The following is a 21,030-nucleotide window of genomic DNA, read 5'->3' as shown; positions in this document are numbered from 1 at the left end:
TATAGTATTCAATTCAAAGGCTGGTAATTACACAGTCGATTTAGTGCCACACTCTTGCAACACGGATAAAATATGCCCTCTTGCCCGCCTGTGGAGCTAGAGAGCAGAGCGCCTGCAGCTAGGAGCTAGTTACAAAGGTAACGGACATTTCCCCCTGGAAAGTCCACCCCACTTCACGAGAAGAGGGCAATACCTGTAGCGCTCTAAGTCCCGCCTTTCAGCTCTAGCAGTTTCCTGCTGCCTCTAGCCTCCGCTAATAGCTCGGGATATAAAACCAAGATATATTGTTGATTTTTGGTGTTTTCTGTGGACCTCTTTCCTCTCAATCCCTGCCTCTGAAATTACCCCTCACCCAGTGGCAAAGGCTGATCCTTACGAGCAGTAGTGCTGAGAATGACTCACATTGACACAGGAGGCAATGACCATTAAGGAGGAGTCAGTTATTGGGAATTCAAAGTACTGTCTTCCTTGCTAAGCAGCAGATGAAGAAAGAGCAAATAGATTAGATGGCACCATCAGAGGTGGCAAAAATAAAGCACGAATAACCCCTCATACTGTGCTTGTAGCAAGTTAACTATGATAGATAGAGTTCAGCATTTTGAACATGTGCTCTCCAAGTACTAATACTGAGATCTATGCCCAGACAGTCGAGACCTTCAAAAACATAAGGCCTAAAGCAAAATTACTGACATCTAAATTATTCTTTGCAGTCATTCAACAGTTGTATGAAGCTGGGTTTTGCCAACCCCATTCATTTTATAAACTCACAATTATGTAAACATCACACAAAACACGTATGTATGCACAAATGTGACATACCCAGAAGTTTTAAAATAGCTTTTCATAACTAAGAGATTTTTCAATGTGAAAGGACACTGCATGGTTTAGACAAGCTATGACAAATAACACTCAAATTACATCTGAGTATGATCCTAATTGCAAGCTGCATCTCAGAAATTATTTTCAATTCTCCATCTTAAAACTAAATGCAAGCCACACTCTGAAAGCACAGCAGTAGCACAAAGGCTGAACACCAGTCAGGGAGAACGATATCGTCCATTTATGATAATTAAATGGGTACTCAGTGCATCATTGCCAATAGTTTACAGGAGTCTTATTAGCTGCTCCCCGTTCTCTACCAGAAACACACAGGCAATGCTGTTTTGAAACGTACTTACTTTTCAACTAGAGAATATTTGAAGAACTGTTTTCCCAAAAAAAGTATGGAAATAAGAAAAAGTAGGCAAAATCCTCTACCACCATAGGTTTAATGCAGCTCTATCACATACGTTAATTTCTAATAAAAAAAGGATGCCTGATCATTAAATTCTCACTTCAAATCACACCACCAGCAGTATTTACTACATATTTCAAAAAAGCATGAACATGACAGGAGGTATCAAGGGTACCCCTTTGAGCTCTGTGGAACTATGGGAAGGAGAGCTTGTTAATGAACCTCAGATTCAACTTCCGATTTATCAACACACAGCTCTCCCATAGTCCTCTGCTCTTGGTTCTCCCCCTAAGTTCAGGAGCTCACCCAGATGGGCTGTCAGCTACAAAACCCGAGAGCCCATCACCAAAACACATGTACTCCTGGAATATGTAGAAGTTACTCTCTTGTCTGTGTTCAGCTGAAGGAGAAACCTATGACCAATCCAACCAGCTCAGATCTAGCAAATTTTATTAGCTCAGGAGTGAAGCAGCACGGACACGCTACTACGAGGACTGCCCCTGCCTAGGAAGGCTGCAGCTTGAAGCTTTTGAGCCCTGTCAAACACAAACGGGTCCTGAGGAAAACCAACCTGGCTGAAGTGGTGCAGCTCACTTGGCCAAACCTGGCTGATCTCTGCAGCTCTGCTTGCAGCAGGTCCAAACTGCCTCAAAACGGAGCTGCTGCTGCTGCAGCTATCGCCCTGTGGAGTGCTCTCAGGTACTGCCAGTTAACCAGTAACCTACCTTTCCCATTTTAAAAACTAATAGGTTGGTTAGGAGCAAGCATCTGAGCAAATTTATAACTTTCAATGTTAACCCTGCTTTGGGGGATTAAATGTTTTTATAAAAATAATTTTATTTCAAATTTAAATCTCAATACCTTAAGGCAGATTCCTTTCTAGTTCTGTATCTAGAAAAGTTCACACGATGTTCAGCCACCTACAAATCGGTATCTGCTTTACGAATCATGTATGGAAAAATTTTGGGGTTTAGCAGATCTTTACTGAACATAAACTCCATAGAAAACAAACTTGAATGTTTTGCAGACTGCAGTCTCCCTTTCAATAGTCAGGCCAGACCTGTTAATTACACTCATTTTACCTTCTGCAATGGCTGAGGAACAGGCTCCATAGCAATGGACTAACACATCTAGCCTGAAGATCAAATCTTAAGGCTGGAAAGAACCTCAGAAGGTTATGTAGCCAATTCCCTCACCCTGATGCTATTCCTGACAAACATTTGCATTGCTTGTTTTTGAAGTCCTCCAGAGGCAGACACCTCCATACCCCAAAGCAGCCTATCCCAGCCACCTTGCTAAATCGTTTCCGCATGGCACTGCATCTTGCCTTACAGAATCGCAGTATGCCTTGGGTTCACCCACTCTGTCTCCTTCCTCTCACCAGATCCCTCAGCAAACATCACCAGCCTTGCTCAACCCACTGATGCCTTCGTAAGGTGGTGAAGAGGCAGGGACTGTCCTCACCTGGTTAGACTGAGAAGACATTTTCTGAATCTTTGCCGCATATTAAGCAAGGAGGGATGATGCCGGGAAAAGATTCAGCATGTGACTACGCCATTACCGGTTATTAACTCAACACTTGTGTATTACTCAGGTTGCACAAGCCAACTCAGCCCTGGCATTTCACTTTGCAACCACAATAGCTTGGATCTTGTCATCAAATGTTTTGTATAGGATACCAGCATGTCCAAAACAAATTTTAAAATAGAATAATTTTGGCAGTGTATTTCAGCATTTGACAATAAAGCGTGGAAACTACGCAAATCATGCTGCTCTAACCCCAAATCTGAAACCCATATGTTCAACAGCACTTTCAACCACACAAAAAAAAAAAATTCCTGCAGCTGAGTCCTTAGAGGCCCCAGGATCTTCATGTCTTCTGATCTGTCATTCCTAAAGACAAGACACTCCTGGGCCACATCACCTAACACTCCAGCATAGCAGTTTCTAGTTCTGTAGTCCTCAAAGATTTCAGGAATTAACAGAATCAGTTATACAGGATATAAAATACAATTTTAGAACCATCTTGAATGCAAAACATGCAGAATTTTACCTGATTTTGAGAGATTATCCCAAAATTCTGAGTACATAAAGTTAGACAGACACATCACTTTTTTTAGTGCTCACTTCTGCCTAGCCGTCTATGATGGAAGCTACCAAAATAGTCTTGTAGTTGCACAAGCAGCATCAGCTAGCATTTGGCATCTTCATTAGAAAGATATTGGAAATTTCTTTCCGGACAGTTTCAAGCTTTAGAGCTTTTATTTTAGTCTTTGATGTCAAAACCAGGAGAAGATGAGTACTTCAGCTGAAGCTGGACTGCACACTGGGCAAGCCACAATCCCCTACAGCTGTCTTCCCCCAAGCCCCGCAACTCCTACAGTTTACCTAAAACCAAAACAAATCTCTAGAATGAAATAGTATGGGTACGTTCAAGCTGGGTGGAAAAATTGCCAGAATTTCATGCCCTAGCATAATCTATGCGACATACTCCTAAATTAAGGCATTCTGTATAAATTCAAATGAATTTTGACAATGCACATTAGGAAGCTTATCACTTATTTTCTAGTTAAAGATTTCACATATATGTTCAACTTTGTGCATATTGAGGGTATTACGACAAATTGAAACACCTTCTAGATTTTTATTGCGAGTTTACTCTCCATCTTTTAATAATTTAATTTATAATCATTAACCCATACAGAAAAGTAGCCTTCCTTGAATCTCATCTTTTTCTTCATACTGAAATAACATTTAGTCTATTTTACTAGCAACTGCTGGACGTTGAAGTTCTAAGAGCTGCTACAGTTTTCATGGTTTTATACACTCTTGGTGGTTTTAGGGTTTACTTTAATATTAAAAAATGTGGCTTAAATCATTTAGACACTATTCTTATTGCCGTTCACAAAAGCCAGACCCACCAGTAGACTGGCTTTTTCTGGGGAATAGCTGACTAGATCAAGCCTCTATGCTCAGGAGTTTCATCATGGCATTGTCCTCGACAAGTATTTACACTACTTCAAGACAGACAACTAGCATCTATGCAACAGACAAAAAGTTTTGTCCCATCCTTCTTTCTTCCCCTCTTCATAGGTACAGATGATCAGCCTTTCTAATTTTAGTTATTATTAGGCTAGTCTGGAAAACTACCCTAAAAAGCCCTCCTAATGGCTCAAGTGTACCTCCAAGAGCACAAATGCTCAAAGGCACTGCCAAAACCAGTACTGACTGCAGAAGGAACTGAAGCTGGAGTCTGTCAAAGGTTCCTTGCTGGCTACAGGAAACCCTGGTTTAAAAAAAGATTATCACACAGTTGCAGCTGTTTGACACATAGCAATACCCACGTGCTTTCTTCAAATCACAGTCAGACCAAGACAGGACACAGCAAAGCAAATACCAGGAGACCTTCATTGCAACAGAAAGTACAGTAGCAGAATTTACAAGATTATCATAAAACAAAGGGGAAAAAATGGTCTTCCCAACAGATTTATCAAAAATTCATTTCTTTCTATTCCTGACAACACCTGTAGGGAAGTCAAACGGTGACAAATAATGTAGCACAGACAGACCCTTGGGGAGTCCAGGGGGGCCTAGAACAGGCTGGCTCCAAACAAACTGCCATTTGCTGTAACCTGATCAAATAGGAACACCTATCAAGGCCTCATTAAATCAAGGCACCGAGAAACACCAAAGTCAGTCTTGAATAAAGACTCTCGATGCCCAAAAGGTCTGTTCTACTGTGTCCAAACAAAAAGTCTAATCTCTGCCTAAGGTTCTTTAAAGTAATTCAAGAAATTTTCCCCAAGTTCATTTGGCTGAATCAATCTTAAAGGTTTCACTGGAAATACATTCAGAATTAATTTCTCACTTCCTAACAGCTAGAGAGCAGCTCTTAGATAATTCAGCCATATGACAAGCGGGGCCCGCAGACTCAAAACAGACAATGCTTGGGGGGGGATGGGATAAAATAAAAATCAGCTTACACATACCAATATTAGATGAAGCAGAAATCTGTTCAATAGGGCTAACCACTAAAGGATATAGAACACCACAGACAATGAAATTAAAATACGAGAAATAGACTGCTGATGTATTAGAGATATCATAAGTACTTTCAGAAAAACGACATTTCTTCTCCCTAAAGGTGGAAGAGAAAATTAACTCTAGCAGGACTCCTAAGTACCTCAAGGGTATCTCTGATTTGAGTCCCATCAGTGAAATTCAGTCTGTCGCCCACGGCTGTGTAACAATCCCAAGAGACTCCTCAGCCTTCTGGTTCCTTATGATAATCCCTTGAGTGCAGAAGCCAGTGTGAATAATCCGAGAAAAGTCCTACTGGAATACAGAAAGAAGAGAAAGCAGGCCTAACGTTACTCAAAAAGCTCTTATTCCACCCCAACTCACAGCATTACATTGATCTGAATGAGTAGTTGCTGATTTATCTCAGAGGAATTGAAATACACAACAACAAAACACTCCTTAAGCCATTTCCCCCTCATTCGGTTGTCTAGGAAGTGCCCAAGCTTACGATCAGAAGTTCTTCTTAAATTCGAATGGGAAGAAAAGCAGTGGCCAGACAAGCCTAGAAACGTGGCCTAAAGGCAGGACTCTGAGTATGGCTGCACAAGTGGAAGCTGGTGATGAAACCAGTACAACTATAAAGCTACATTCAGCAAGATACTGCATGCAACAACATGAGTGCTCAAGAGACACGTACGGAAAAAACCACCTGCCCTCCCCTCCTGGATGAAATAGGGAGAAACTACAGCCCACAAGTCAGCTCCATGATTCCTTGTGTCACTCCACAACACACATTAAGTTAGCCCTCTGTTCTTTTCACTGCAGCAAGATGGAGAAATAAAGTTAATACCCCTCCCTGAGCACAGGAAAATTTATACTTTACCAATCACTACTGAAATCTATGACCTCTCTAGTAATATATTAAAAAGTACAGGGCCAAAGTATGCAATTCTGCTAATGATTTTAAGGAAATAAACCTGCGGTTTTATTCCCCTCCTGCTTGACAGCAGCTGCGCAGCTTCCAAGCGAGACGAGGACAAGCCTCAAGTTCAAAGTAACAAAAGCAATAACTAATGTCCTCCCACATATGCCCCTTACACATTATAGCTGCATTCCTTAACTGCTCTTCCACCATTTCTTACTCTGAGGAGTCTGCTCCTATTATTGAATCTCTGCTGCTGTTGTGAAGATCCAACGGCAGCGATGAAGGACCCTTAAAACTCTACAGCCCCCAGCAGCATCTCATCCAACAAAATCAGACACTACAGCAAACCATCCTCTCCTCCCTCCCCAGCCACCATGCACTTGAACTGCAATTACTCCTCTTCCATACTGATTTTGCTAGCTGAGCAGGGCAGGGCAGATGCCAAGGCATCTATCCATCAAGTCACTGTCTTCTCCCATCAACCCAAGCGATCCTGAGCAATGACTGCAGCCAACCTTCTCAAGTGGGAAGCACCAAGACATCTGAAAAGGCATGTGATAGCCAATGTGGCAAATGGAAAAGCAGGGCAGCTTCACATTCCCCATAGATTAATTTAAACAAAGCTTTAAGTTGCTTGAGGTGAAAGTTAGTGATACAATTCAGTGCCCAGATCAGTTTATTTGGAGGCAAAAAGATCTCACTGGAGTAGGCTAGGGTTACTTGTTATGAAACCGCTACGTGGGAGATACACTTTCAGGACAGAAGTAACAGATTTTACCAGTAGCTTGAATATCATGGCATTCTTTATATTGAGTACTTAAATAAAATAGCTAAGCACTCAGCAAGCAAATTTTAATAGGCAAATATGTGTCTTCACACTGCACTGAAAGGAAGAAACTCAGCAAAAACCCTCCAAAACCCCATATTCAGAGAAGGGGGCAGCCGCTTTGCTGCGGCTTATGTGCCCCCATCAAAACTTCAGATAAGTATCACCTGGTTTCACTGCCACAACAGAACCTTCTCCTCTTCAACAAAGATCAAACTCTGCAGGAGTATGCAGGTTAGAACAAGAACTCATGGCTACAAGAATCATCCCTGCCATCAAAAATAAATAAATAAATACAGCTGTAACTTTACTTACACTAACCTGCACTTCTAGGTCACTGGAACACTGTTTTGCAAATAACCTCAAGCACAGCACAAAGCACAGTAACAGCATCCACAATAAGCTGTGTTTTGCAGCAAGAAAAATAAGGGGAGACTCTCAGCCCAGACTGAAAACAGGGGTACTATTTGTGACAGTGATACCAGCTACATTCTCTATATATTATATAGATATAGATATATTCTATATATAGCTACAGCTATATTCTAGGAAATGGGGAATTATTTACTAGTGTTATGGGTCAGTGAGCACTTTAATGATAATGAGCGCTATCACTAGAAGCAGTCCCACCCTGCCCTTACTATTAGTGTCTCGTTCCTGTTGCACACAACCTCACCCCTTTTGTCAGCACATGTGCGACAACATGATGAAAGGGATCAGGAAACCAACTCAGACTACACTCTGTGGGTAAAAAAAAACAAAACAAAACAAAAGCAGTTTTAACCTAGCCTAGTTCCCCAGTCCAATCCACTGAAGACCTGGCCATAAACTTACACCACCAAATCAGGGCTGAGGGTGAGAGGAAGAGTGAGAAACTCCTCTCAGGAGCAGGTGAAGTTTAACACACCCCCTTTGTCCATACGGCCAAGCTTTTGCCGAGTGCTAAGCAAGTGGGGTCAAGTTCTCTGAGGACTGCAGCCCTCTTCCCTCTGGCACACTTTCATACATAGTCACCTTCCTGCCAGTCCCGCCAGCAGAAAAATGTGCCCACCACCTGCTAAACTGCACACGCATTCAAATCCTCGCTATTAACAGAGGAGCAAACTCAAACTCCATGCACAGAAAAGCACATGTCACAGCTGACATGAAGCTCTGCATGTGCTGATTCACACCAGCTGAGCTCTGCCTGCTTCTCTCTCAACAGGCACACTTATTTGGATCACTCTTCTAACCAGCTAACTTTTGTAAAGTCAATGGCAACAGTCAACTTTGAAACTTCTATCCCTCTGTAGAAGACTGCTAAAATTTGTCAAAACCGTTTAAGAAAGAGGAGAAAAAAAGTGATAAGCAGTACATTCGCACAAACCTTGTTCCTTAGGAATCTAGGCTTGAAAAAAAGTATCAGTTATGATAGCACACCCAGCCAACTTGTGACTTCAGCACAAGTTGTCCCTAGGTAGCAGGAGGGTGCTCAATAATCCAAATCTCCATGACAGAAGAAAGGGAGCAAGTAAGAGCTGCTGGGCTACCCCTGCCTGGCTGACACAGATACCACGCTGCAGCAGCTGGAGTTGGTGGGAACCTGCCCAGAGACCTGAGGGGTACGGTTTGTGTCCTGGGGCTCTCAGCAAGACACATTTCCTTCAGCAGAAAGCTCGGAGGGAAATTGCTTAACGCTTTTCTTACTGTAATTCTTTTTACTTCATAGGTCACCACAAAAAGCTTGTTGATCAGTAGTAAGTAGTAATCATCAATCTTATTTGCCTTTTTAAACCACTACCCTCACCCTTGAAGAGGGATAAGAAGTGTTGCTCATACTAAATGTTGGCAACAATTCCAGTTATCAAATGCTAGAAACACGTTGTATGGAGGAAAAAAAAAAAAAAGAGAGAAAAGAAAAAGGAATGTTTTCCCTTTATGTTCCCCCAAAGAAAACACTGTGCTAAGAGGTGCCTCCTGAAAGGCCAACACAGTATTTGATCTCTCCACTACTCCTCCCCTGTTTAAAATTCAAGAGTAAACAATGTCTGAAAGTAGCATTAATCATTTCAGAACATAAAAAAGCTGGAGGGAATACTTTCCAAGAATGACTAGTCTTGTTCAGATATCAAGATAAATCAAGAAATCAACTGGAGCGAGGTCAGCGGAGGCCCCCAGGGTGGTTGGGGCTGGAGCTCTTGCATTCGGGGCTGGCGGAGAGGCCATGGGAGCAGCGCTTGGTCAGCCTGGGGCAGGGAAGGCTTGGGGCACCCACAGCAGCCACACGCCTGTGAGGAAGGGATTGAGAAGACGGAGCCAGGCTCTCTGCAGTGGCATGTGGTGGGAGGATGAGAGACAATGGGCGTAAGTTAAAATACGAGAGGTTCAGACTGGATGCAAAGAAAATCTTTTCCACCACGAGGACAGTCAAGGAGTAACAGAGGCTGCCCCAAAAGGCTGAGCCGTCTTCATCCTTGGAGGTTTTCAAGACCTTAGTGGACCGAGCCCTGAGCAACCTGGTCTGACCCCCTGCTTTGAGCAGGAGGTTGGACAGGGACCTCCTGAGGTCCCCTCCAGCCCAAGTTACCTTGTGATCCTATGAACTCCAGGCAGCATGCTGCAGGCACGCATTACAAGATTCTCTATTAACACTGTAGTTACATTTACTACATTTTTCCTCTATGTACCCTCAAGATAATTAAATAACTTACTCTGCCTGTCCTGTTGAGATTCATTCTGGGTTTCAAACAGTATTCTGGTTTGTGCCTTCCAGCACTGACAAACATCAACTCTACATCATCCTGATCAGGAATCGGTACCAGGACATGCTCAGACACACAGATTGCAGCACTAAATTACCTCCGCTCTACCCTCCTCCATTAACAGTGAATAAACACTGCAAGAGGTGCGTCATGGACTGGCAGACAGCAAAGGAGCAACCATGAAGAGACACGGCAGATACAGAAGTTAATGGAGCTACTGATGAGTCTTTGAAAAGAGAGCCACAATTTAAATTATTAAAGCAGTCAAACCTTTAATGAAGTTGGTTATAGCCTCATCATAAGACTACAGGAAACTACCTACTGGTTTGTCAGCACTAGAATTTCTAAGCGGTGTTCGAGCCCTGTAATTCAAGCACTTTTTATTCCATGTTTACAGAGTGCTAAAAGCCACAATTTACCAGGGTAATGCCACATTTAACTAGTAACTAGAGTTCACATCTTTGTGAAATGCAATTGAGACGGTTATATCTCAATTCAAGCCAAACTGCTAAACTTCTGAATCCAAGTTAACTACTTGAACATTAACATATAAAATTGGCAATGAAGATAATTTCCTTAAAGTGAACAAACATGGACTAAAGCTCAATACTGTCATATAAAAAGGATGCGCTCGGAAGTTTCTGTAGTATTATGTCAGAAATCCTATCGGTAGTGATATTTTGCTTAGAAGTGACTTCTTCTGTACCTAGCAAGATACATTAAATGTTTACTATAATATGACTGCCCCATGAAATTAGTTTGATTTATGGGGAGTGCTTGTAGATTCCCAAAGCAGCACAAATGGTATCGGTACAATTTTTTAGCCAGATGAGACGAACACGTTCACATGAACAGAAAGATGTGAACCACGCGTCTTTTTCCTAAGAGCTCTTTGAAAGAACCTTCTGAAAGGTCTACTCACCTGACCAGACGTAATGCAAATCTTTCGAGAAGTGACTCAAACAATGACCTGAGAGAACTTTCTAGGAAACTAGATAGGACAGAAGACACTCCAGTACTCTTGAAAGGTGACCTTGAAAAGGATAGGAAGACTAGGAAAGCAAAAACCCCAACACTTTCTTACAACATATGAAGATGACTTAAAAACAGACTCTCCTGCAACTTTTGAAAAAGTCAGTACATGAAGTCTGACCGTCTTTGTTCATTCTGGAAGACTTCTGTAGGAGTCTCAGGTCTTTCTCAGTTCTTGCACTTTGATTGAAGTACAGTCTTTTAAGGATAGCATTTTAAAACAGCTGATTCATATAGATTTATACAGAAAGTGAGAGACTGGTAGTGGAGGAGTTAAGGCAGTCCAGCTAAAAGTCCTTTCTTCCCTGCTCATTTTTTCAGTGTCTTGATTCTTGCAGAGTCATTATTTCACTAGTTATTCAACCATTACGTGGTCACCTTAGAAATTCAACTCTCTTCTGTCTACACATCAAATACAGAGAAAGATTTCTCACAAAAACTTTTCTGTCCCTCCTTAGTTTTAAGACGATGAAGACCAGCAGAGACTAATTGCTCCACATCTTCATTTGGCACAATGTTTTGTTAAGCTGCCCTTTCATATCATTACACTTTTGTCTATTTATTCCTTCATTATTACACTTGGATTGAGCTTCTAATGCTACAGTAAGGAGGATGCCCTCCTCCTTAAGGCAAAGGACTAACAGAACTGGCTCTGAGAGTTTGAGGCTCTATTCCCAGTTCTCTTTATGAGCTTGGGCTGCAGTAATCCGCAGCTCAATTTCTGCCCTATGCAAATCAAATAATTTAAATAGTCACTCTGTGGATGTAAGAAGCATTTCACAACTTTTAAGGAAACTATCCCCAAGCTTACCTTCTACACAGAGGAACAAACCCAAATGTTCTTTAGAGAGAGAAGGGGAAGATTACAGACTACAAAGTGCTTGAAAAGTTTGGTGTTTTTTGAGTTTGGATTTTTTTTTTTTTTAGGAGGAGATAAGGTTCTTGGTGACAAAGACAGGAGTCATCACTTGTAAGACATTAGTGCTCAGATGCTTCAATCCCATTGTATTAGGCACAATAAAAACAAAGCAGTCAGGAAAAAGTGATAAAGGCCCAGGATGAGCTATGGTGTTGGAGGAACAAAGCTAGAAGAAACAGGTGATTACTGCCCACATGCTTGCAAGCAAGAAGGATCTCCAGCTTGGTGCAGCAGAATACAAGAATGCTAAGAAAGAGTACAGTGGTGCAGGAAGGTGACTGGGGCAAGGGTGACTTCAGCAGTGCTGCCTCGTAACAACGCAAGGCAGACAAAGACTTGTAGTCACAGGGAGGGAGGGGGGGAACAAGAGGTTACAACATTATTAAAAACATATACTAAAATAAAAAGCAAGTCTTTTACTGGTAGAGGAGAGCTAACAATGAGGCATTTAAGAGCTTTTTCCATAATGTAACGGGAGAGAAAGAATGAAGAAGTTTCTAAGGCAGCATAGGTTGGCAGCCTGGAAGAGAAAAAGGCCCATAAACTTGCTATTAGAGAAAAAGATTAATTTCTTTTTTTTCTTTTTTGAAAAGATGAACTTGAGATACGATCTCGACTACCAGAAGGAGGCAGGCAGAGATACATGACAAGATGAGGACGAAGAGGAGGATTTAGAGAATCTATAAGGAGAGACAGCTGAAGTGTTTCAGAACCCTGGATAGAAAGTATATTGGAGATGTAAAAACCTCCTTGAATTCACTCCATAGAAAATCTTCCCAAGCCCCGAAAACTCTTCAGAAAGAATGCACATATCCTTCTGGCATATCTACACCTTTTCCATGAGGTGCTCTGGAAAGGGGGGGGGGGGGGGGGGGCAACACATCACAGACCACACGGTATTTAGCATTTTACAGCTACTGAAAAGCCATTTGTATCTCGCAGTGCTCCTTTCCAAAGTCACTAGAGAAGGAGCGTTTCATACCCTAAAGATAAGTTCACCCAAAAGCCTATCAAAGTTCTGCTCATATCAACGTGCAGCATCTAGCGCTCTCGACTTAAGGGACTCAGGAGCGTTTCCGTTCAGTGAAGCGTTTTGAAGCAGCACAACCGCGGCAGACTCGCTTCTCTCCCAAACCCTCGCCCGACCGTCCCCAAAACTGATCAACTGTACAAGCCGTGACAGAGGACTTTCAGCAGGCCGCGGGCTGACTGGTGAGGGCCGAGACACGACTCCTGCTACTGCTGTTCTCCCAGAGCACCTCACGGGGCTGCGAGCACAGGTTTCGCTTCACCGCCGGGGTCAAACTTCGCAATCGCTCCGCAGCTGCGGGTTATCACGGCACCTATTTGAGAGGGGCTGGAGAATTCCGGCAGGGAAGCCGGTGGGCTCCCCTACCCTCCCCGCGGCTCCAAGGCACCGGCTTGACCTTGCTGGGGAGCCCTCGCCGTACCGGGCCGTCCTCAGCTACGCGGCAGCCCGGGCCGCCCGCCCGCGGGAACGCGGCTCCGTCCCCCTTCGGCCCCTGCTCCCCGCCAGCAGTGCAGGGCTCGGTAACGTGGCGGCCGGGGTCCCCCCAGCCCCCGGTCACATCCCCCTCACAGCCCCGAGCCCCTCGTTGTCGCTGTAGGGACTCCCCACGCCTGAGGAGACCCCTTCCCCCGGCTCGCCGCCGCCTCCAGGGCCGCTGGCCGCGGCCTCGCCTCAGGGCAGGCGGCGACCCCCCCCCACCCCGCTTCCCGGCCGGCTCTCACCGGAGATACTGAGCGCACAGCAGGCTCATCCTCTGCCGCTCGCCGCCCCGTCCCGCCGCGGGTCTCACAGCCCGGGCCGGCCCGCCGCCCCCGCGCCGCCGCCGCTGCTGCTGCCGCTGCCGCCTCCTGCCGCCGCCGCCATCTTCCCGTGCAGGGCCTGCCGCCGCGGGGGAGGGGCGGCAGGAAGGAAGGGGCGGGGGTGTCCCCGCTCTGCGCTCCGGCCGGGCAGAGACGGCCCGCGCCCCGCCGGCCCCGGCAGCGCCGGTCCCAGCGACCTCAGCGGCCCCGGCAGGCCCCGGTAGCCGCCGCCGCTCACTCGCCCGCCCTCCTGCCGCCCCGCTGAGGCGCCCTGACCCTCCCGCCGCGCCGGCCGCGCTTCCGGGCCCGGCCCCGCCCCCGCCGGCACTTCCGGCGGCGCCACCGGCAAACCCTTCCCCCGCGCCTTCCCCCCCGCCGACCCGCGGCGGCGGCCGCTGATTGGCTCTCCCGCTGCCATAGCAACCGAGGGGGCAGCGGGGCGTCGTCACGGCAACCGCGGCGCCTTCCCGCCCGCCGAGGCCGGGGCCGGGCCGGGGCCTGCAGCCGCGGCGTTAGGCGGCCTCGCCTCTCCCGGGCCCTCGCAACGACACCTCGTTTTATCAGATTCCCCTTCAGGGAGCTCGGGGAGGCGAGAGGGTCGGCCTGCCGGCGGGCGGTGCCCCACGGCGCTGTGGGGGAGCCCCTGTCCCTCAGCGCGAGGGGGTGGCAGCGGCCTCGCTCTTCCCTGCCAGAAAAGGTTTTAGCGGGAACAACGCTGGCAGGCCTGGGCTTCCCACATAAGCCAGGCTGCCCGTTCCCTGCCTGCTTGCCTGCCCACACCCGAGGATTCCCGGCATTTGGCTGCTCAGGTGTCCGGCCCTGAAGGTCACCCCAAAGTGTCCCAAACAGCCCTCATCTCAGATTCCCTCCATTACCCAAAACTGCTGGCACCATCAGCCCCAGCACCTGGGAGGCAGCAAGCTCAGGCACGGGGTGGGCCCCGCACCGGGGACGCGGCCCGCGGCCCACGGCCCAGGTCGGCACTGCAGCCAGCAGGCCTCGGCATGGAGCCGGGCGTTAGGCGGTAACCTTGTGCCTCAGTACGGCAGTCTATCACATCTAAATATTTACACTATTTACACCATGTGGTGCTGCCTCCTGTGCCGGCTTGGTGATCCATTTTATGCTCAAACTATTCTTGGGCAGGAGAAGTCCCACTGAGTTCAGTGGCCATTCGCTTGCATGGGCCAGCCTGAAGAAATGAGGCAGGTGACAATTTAGGATCAGATGAGCACCAAGGAGGCTGGCTAATGCAAACTGTGTTATTTGAGCATGTAATTGACCCCAAGGACAAAATGAAAGATTGTGTTTTGAAAATAAATCCCTCACATTTTTTTCAGGTCGAAACGAGAACGTGTTTAGGGAACGATTTTCAGGGCCCCACATGTTTAGACAGAAGCCTCTCAAAGCTGCAGAATCAGTTTCCTGGTGTCGGTGCAATCAGGGCTGGGCAGCGAGCCACGCCGCTGAACTTCCCATCGAATCCTGTGCGGCACCTCAGGCAGGCACCGCAGCAGGGCTCGGGGCTCTGCCGCCATCCCTGCAGGCTCTCGGCTGCAGAGCAGGAGCAAACTGGTTCAGCGCTGGGCAAACTGGGGCTGCTCCTGCCTGCTCGGAGCCTGTCTTGGGCTAAAACAGACAGGTTAAGTCTGCACAGATGCCACAGTGACTCTATGAGATTGTATCTATCTATCTCGTGTATCAATGCACAAACGCTGCTCTTCTTAAGCCGCACCTCTCAGGGCAGGGCACGTTGTCCAGGACTCTCCCCAGACCCTTCACATTGCTGGTGTGATCTGGAGCCTCGTCCCCTCGTTCCTGAGCACTTAGGGCACTCTGCATCTTGGAGGAGACCCACCAGGCAGCACGTACTACCGCGCGGATACCTCAAGCTTGCCTCTAATTTTCACGTATTTTTCCATCCATTCCTTCTCCTTATGGAGGAGTTGAACAAGCCAGGTTTTGAAAGAAGAAACACCTTAAGCCGGTGCCGCTTCCCCTTCCACCAGCCCCTCATTTCCATCCCCTGTTTGCAGCCAGATCCTTTGCCAGTCCCTTGTTCACAGTATCCCGCAGCAGCAGAGTGGTGCTGTGAGAGTAGCTTACGCAGCAAAAGCCAAAACCTTACAGGAACGCAGGCTTCCTGTGAGCTTCCCTGCCTCCTGAGGAGCCGATTTGGGATTTTCCTGGCAGTTTTCTCCATCACTCTTCTCCCAGGGGCTGTTCCAGGGACTCCCCATCCGTTCTTTAGCCTTGGCCAAACAAACTGTTGTTTTTCCACCTTTTTCTGTTTTTTTTGCTGGAGAGGATCCCCTGCCAGAGGCTTCTTCCCAGGCAGAACGATATCGTACAGCCTGACTATAAGGTAGCCACCAAACTGCAAAGAGCACTCTGGCACATCCTCTGCTTCATGCCCCCCTGGCAGCAATGATATTGCTTAAAATAAAATGTTCAAAATAAAATTAATGTTAACCTGCACTGTTATTGCTTAAAATAAAAGGTGATTCTTTATTTTTTGGTCCACTTTTGCACCGTGCTGGACCTTAGGCAAAGTCACCGGAGCACAGGCTATTGTCCTCTCCAACTGCAAGTGCACTTCTGAGCTCGACAGGTTGGATCTGTGCAAACAGGGGTTTCCAGGGCTGACTCACCCTGACCTCCTGCATTTGCATGTGGATAGGAGAGGGGAAATTCAAAGGCAGAAGCTTGATTTTGGACATTTTGCCCAGGAAGGGGATGGCACATTCTGGCTTTCTGCAGTATCTCGTCAGACAGCGAACAAAGGTCTCATCCAGGAGGCCACAAAGTGCTCCCTCGAGGCGTCATGCTCATGCCGCGTCAGGCAGAAGCAAGGAGTGGGCAGCACTGACTCAGCGGCTGTCTTGTTTGGTTTGGCTGCGTCCAATCCACCTCCAGAGCCACCCCAAAAGACCCAAGAGGTTTGCATGGGGCAGAACTGACTTCTGAGTCTTGGGCAGCGGGGAATAGGCAGCCACGGGTATTTTCAAGAGAATCTGATGGGTGTTGTCGCCGGTGTTATTTAACCCGTTCAATGTCAATATGAACTGCGAAGTGGAGCCATACCTAGGCACAGCTATATGAGGGAAACTGTGACCTGTCAGGGCAACCTGCCCAGCCAGAAAGCTTCCCTTCGCCTTTTCTCACTCCTTTTGAATGTCTTCCAGCCACAGAAGCAAAGGACGTCAGACCCTGCGCAGGGTTTTCTCTGTTTTTCAGGGCTTTTCCGCTGGATTGTGGCGTCTTTCACTTCCCTATGAGTTTCTGTGGTGTTGGAACGGATCCGTCCATTAGGACAACGTGTCCATGAGTTTCTCTCCCAGGCCCACTCTTCTTGCCTCTCGGAGAGCTCTTCCACATCCCCGCGCCTCCGGATTTGGCCACAGTTTCTCCCACATGGCATTTTTGAGGACTTGGTGTTGCTGATGATTGCTCTGCTCTGTTTCTTATTAAATTCTACTCCAAACCTTTTGGTGCACACAGCAAGGGGGCTAATTTCCTTCCATTTAAGGGGGAGCCACAAATCAATCTCCCCTTAGTTTTGTTCCAAGAGATTTGTGATGAAAGTCTTATCTTCAAAGAAGCAGATTTCTTGTAGGGGCCACCACATATTTTCATTTTTATCATTAATGGGTCAGTAAATACCATTTTATTAATTACAGAGCATTGGGAAGGATTTGATCCCCAGATGAGGACGGCAGACCAGAGACCCTATGAACCCAGTGAATAACCCTGGCCCTCCGCCAGCAATACAGCCAAAATGCCCAGGAGTGAAGCTGCTCTGCTCTCCGGAGGGAAAGTCTCGTAATCCCACATGTGAATCTGTTTTACGGCCCTGGAAAGCCTGTTACCATAGGAGCTCAGCATTTCACAGACCTTTGACACATTTATCCTCAAAACACTGATCCAGCCTGCTCTAAGAGGAGAGCGAGTGACCAACCCCACTTAACAGATGATAGTCAGAGGACCAGAAGCAATTTCCTCAAGATTGTTTAAGACAAGAATGGAGAGGTGGGCCAAATCGGAGCCCGCTCCCATCCTTCTTCATTAGCACTAACATCTTTAACTGTTCAGGAATATCCTGTGAGCGTTGCAGAGTCCAAGGTCTCCCTTTTGTGTGCGTAAACTCTCCCTCTGTTTTCACGTACAGATGTGGCCGCTGGACAGCCCTCTGTCTCAGTGCCAAACCTTGGTGTTTAGGTCTTTGAGACATCACATTTTCCTGCTGCTCAGGGTGAAAACCTGGGATAAAGGAAAGATGAGAGTACAGCTCAACAACTGAATGATAACATGTCAGATTCTCTGCAGGTTTGGTGATTATTTCAATCTAAATGTTGCGAATGTGGGAAATTAGCACTCAAAAGCAATTGAAGAACTTGAAGGAAGAAACAAAGTATGAAGATACCTAAACAATCTCAGTTTTGCCTGGTATTCATCCCTCTCAGTCACTATGTGATTAAAATGTATTTGTTGTCATCCGAGATTATACTATTTAGATCTTTAATTGTTAGTGACGAAAGCCTCATCTGACCCTAATTATAACCTCATTTCTCCAAATATAGCCTATACGCAAAACTTCAGAAATTTTGACTGTATAGATGTTTGTCAAGTCTTCATTATTCCCTTGCAAATATCACTCAGAACAAAGACAAAATTGTAAAATAGGCTTCATCTCTTAAGGAAATCCCATTTAATCCTTATAATTCATAAAATATCTAATGGATTTACTTTTAATTCTTTGAGAGTAAGTGTTACACATTCTGGAAAGAAGTACCCATTCACACTAAATAAAAACTAAATCCCTCTTGGAAGGGAAAGGGAAAGCAGCCATTCCTGGGGAGCCACGCTGAGTGCCTCCGCTTCGCGCCCCCATCCCGCATAACCCAGCTCAAATCGTGACTGCACAGATCGATCCATCCGGCACGGCTGAGCTGTAACCTCAGACAGAATTAGAGACAGTAAAATGCCTGCGGAGCTAATTGCATCTGTGGCCAATGCTCAGCTGCTGAATATGGGCGAGAGAGAAATCTTTTACCAAGCTGACCTTCCCGAGGAGATATCTTGAAAAGTCAGTCCAATGTCCTAGAAATGCTGCACAGCGCCTGGGGATGGTTTGCAGAGGCCACCGCACCGGGGTGTTAGGTCCACAACCCCAGCACATCCCCAGGAGCCCATGGGAGCTTTATCCCACAGCGCCCTTTGGCAGCTTCTTCCAGGACATGATGAACCATGCTCTGAGAAAAGCTCTTGAGCTGGAAGGGGCGGCCACTGGTTGGTTCCTGGCCACGCTCCCCAGGCTACTCATGAATTTTCAGACCTGGGTTATAAGTCATCTCTTTCTCTGGCTGAAGAGCCCTGCTCACTCATTCCTTGTTTGAATGTCTGCTTCTACCTTGGGTCATCAGAAATTGAAGGCTTCTCCCTTTGGGCAAGGCTGTCCCATCCCATGTGGCCTCAGACCTGGTAGCTGCAGGTTCGGCAGCTCCCTCCAGCTCAACCAGGCTCACGCCATAACAGCTACCCCGAGCCTTGCCCCTCTGCTCCCACTTACTGCCCTGTGCAGTTGCTCCATGATCAACGGGTTCACCTTGGCTGGTCCAGCCTGGCCCAATCTGCCAGTCCAGTCTGGCGTGTGGGGAGCAGAACTGAACCCCCTTCTTATCTCCAGAGAGCAAAGGCTCTGAATTGCGGCGAGGTGGGTTCACAACTGGTTTAAGCCCCTCTAACTCCTCGGCTGGACCTTGCAATCGTTCGGCTGTGGGTAACACGGCCAAAGGACTCGATTTGTGCTTGCTGGGGCCAGCAGCGGAGAGATGGGGGAGAGGGGGCAGTGAAAGGGTGCCCAAGCTCAGGGTCACTTCCCAGACAACCCATCTAGGATCAGCCTGTGGGGAAAGGCTCTGGGAGAGATGTGAGGAACCTCCTCAGGGCCTCTGTCCTCTGCTTGGGAGATGCTTTTAAGCTCGGCTCCCTGCTTGCCTGCCCTTGCAGAGCAGCCTTCTCCTGCCCCACCCCCCCAGCAGGAATTGCCCTTTTCTCCAATAGATTTGGGTTGTTTTAAAGAGTTTGCAAACTGTCAGTTTAAAAGCCTTAAGTGGGAAGGTTTCCCTTCCTCCTCGCGAGCCCAAGGGGAGAGACAAGGTGAAAGGCAGCGCCAGGAGAACCAAGGAGCCCCCATCCCTCACCCCAGCAAACACAGGCACGATCTTCCTGCCTTCTGCTGCACGGCTTCACTGCTCGTGGGGCCCGGCTGTCCAAACAGCGAAGAGCCGGACAGATCTGCATGCAGAAATACCCTTGGTGTGAACCACAGGCAACATTTCAGGTGTGTTAGCAGGTCTAGCCTCGCTTCTTAAGTCCCACAGGCAACGATTTTGCAGTGCTGCTACAAGCTCCCTGTGTCGGGTTAGGCAAGCCACTGTGTTTCTTCATGCTATTTTCTTCCCCAGAGAATAAAACCAAGCTAATCATCCTTCTGCCCTCTGTCTGTCCTGCTGTACCAGCTCCACAGATGGCAGGTGGCTGCTTGCCACCATGGGCTGGGTTGGAGCCCAAATCAGCTGGGGGTCTCGGGGTGCTCCGGCACTGCACGGCAATCACAGCAAGGGCTGGCAGGGGGCATCTGGCTCCTGCAACTGGGGCCGTTGTCTTCACCAGTGGGAAATTTGCACCCACATGCTCAGGGAAAGCAGCAAGGAAAAGAAAATAAAGGCTGGGCTGGAAAACATTGGGGGGAAAAAAGGTGAAATAACCTCCTCCTGCACACATAGTCTGTGTTGGAGGCAAAGAACCTCTCCTTGTGCCTGCAGCTCCTTCTGTACCCCAGTCTCTGCCAGGCGCTTAGCTCTGGGTGCCCATCTCAGTGGGCCGTGCCTCAGGCTGGCTGATCCACCACGCAGCCTGGCAGGCATCACTCCCGCACCGAAACCCGCTGCCGCTCCCGAACCGGCAGCGTTGCTAAGTGACAGCTGATTTACCACATCACTTACCCACCCCGGCATGCAGCAGGAAAGCAAAGGAAGAGGTGCGGGCAGCGCTGGCTGGACCTCATCCCTGCCACAGCCAGGCGATGTGTAACCCACATCTGGACAGACCACCTTAACCTTTCGCTACCTGGTGTTTAAGGTCAAACCCTGGCATGAAATGGAGCAGGCAGAGAGATTCGGCTGTGCATGCCAGGAGCTGGCAGGCGCGGTGGGTTGCGGTGGGGATCACCAGGCAGCGGGAGAGCTTGGCCACGTGCAGTTTTCTCCATTTATGCTTTCTCCTGCAGCAGCAGCACCTAATGCTCCTGCGGCTGCAGGTGGTGCAACCTACAGAAGGCTGAAGGGAAAAGATGCCTCCTTGCAAAATTTCCTATGCAAAATTAGTGGGTTAGGATTAACAAAAAAATCGTTTTCAAGTGTATCACCTGAGCTTCAGTCTCTTCTGTATGAAAGGAATCAGTGAAGGAGTCTTCTTGTAAAGGGCAACCCCCCACATTTC

General features: G+C 47.4%; 1 protein-coding gene across 7 annotated transcripts in view; it reads right to left on the bottom strand.

Annotated features, from left to right (window-relative positions):
* Positions 1-13,631, bottom strand: part of SMG7 (SMG7 nonsense mediated mRNA decay factor) — a 55,077-nt gene extending 41,446 nt beyond the window's left edge. The window contains exons 1-2 of one of the 7 annotated variants that reach the window (XM_082313117.1): positions 13,450-13,631; positions 5,418-5,569 (exon numbers count right to left, since the gene is read on the bottom strand). In XM_082313117.1, the coding sequence (XP_082169243.1) occupies positions 5,418-5,446 (29 nt within the window). In that variant the 5' untranslated portion in view covers positions 5,447-5,569; positions 13,450-13,631. Of the gene's footprint in view, positions 1-5,417; positions 5,570-12,868; positions 13,221-13,449 lie in introns of those variants that run through there. The other 6 variants (XM_082313116.1, XM_082313114.1, XM_082313111.1 and 3 more) reach the window with 6 other exon arrangements.
* Positions 13,632-21,030: the final 7,399 nt, after the last annotated feature.

The sequence above is a fragment of the Platalea leucorodia genome, assembly GCF_965183815.1.
Source record: "Platalea leucorodia genome assembly, chromosome: 5".
In the NCBI taxonomy this organism is placed as follows: Eukaryota; Metazoa; Chordata; class Aves; order Pelecaniformes; family Threskiornithidae; genus Platalea; species Platalea leucorodia.
This window is presented reverse-complemented; position numbering and strand designations above follow the sequence as displayed.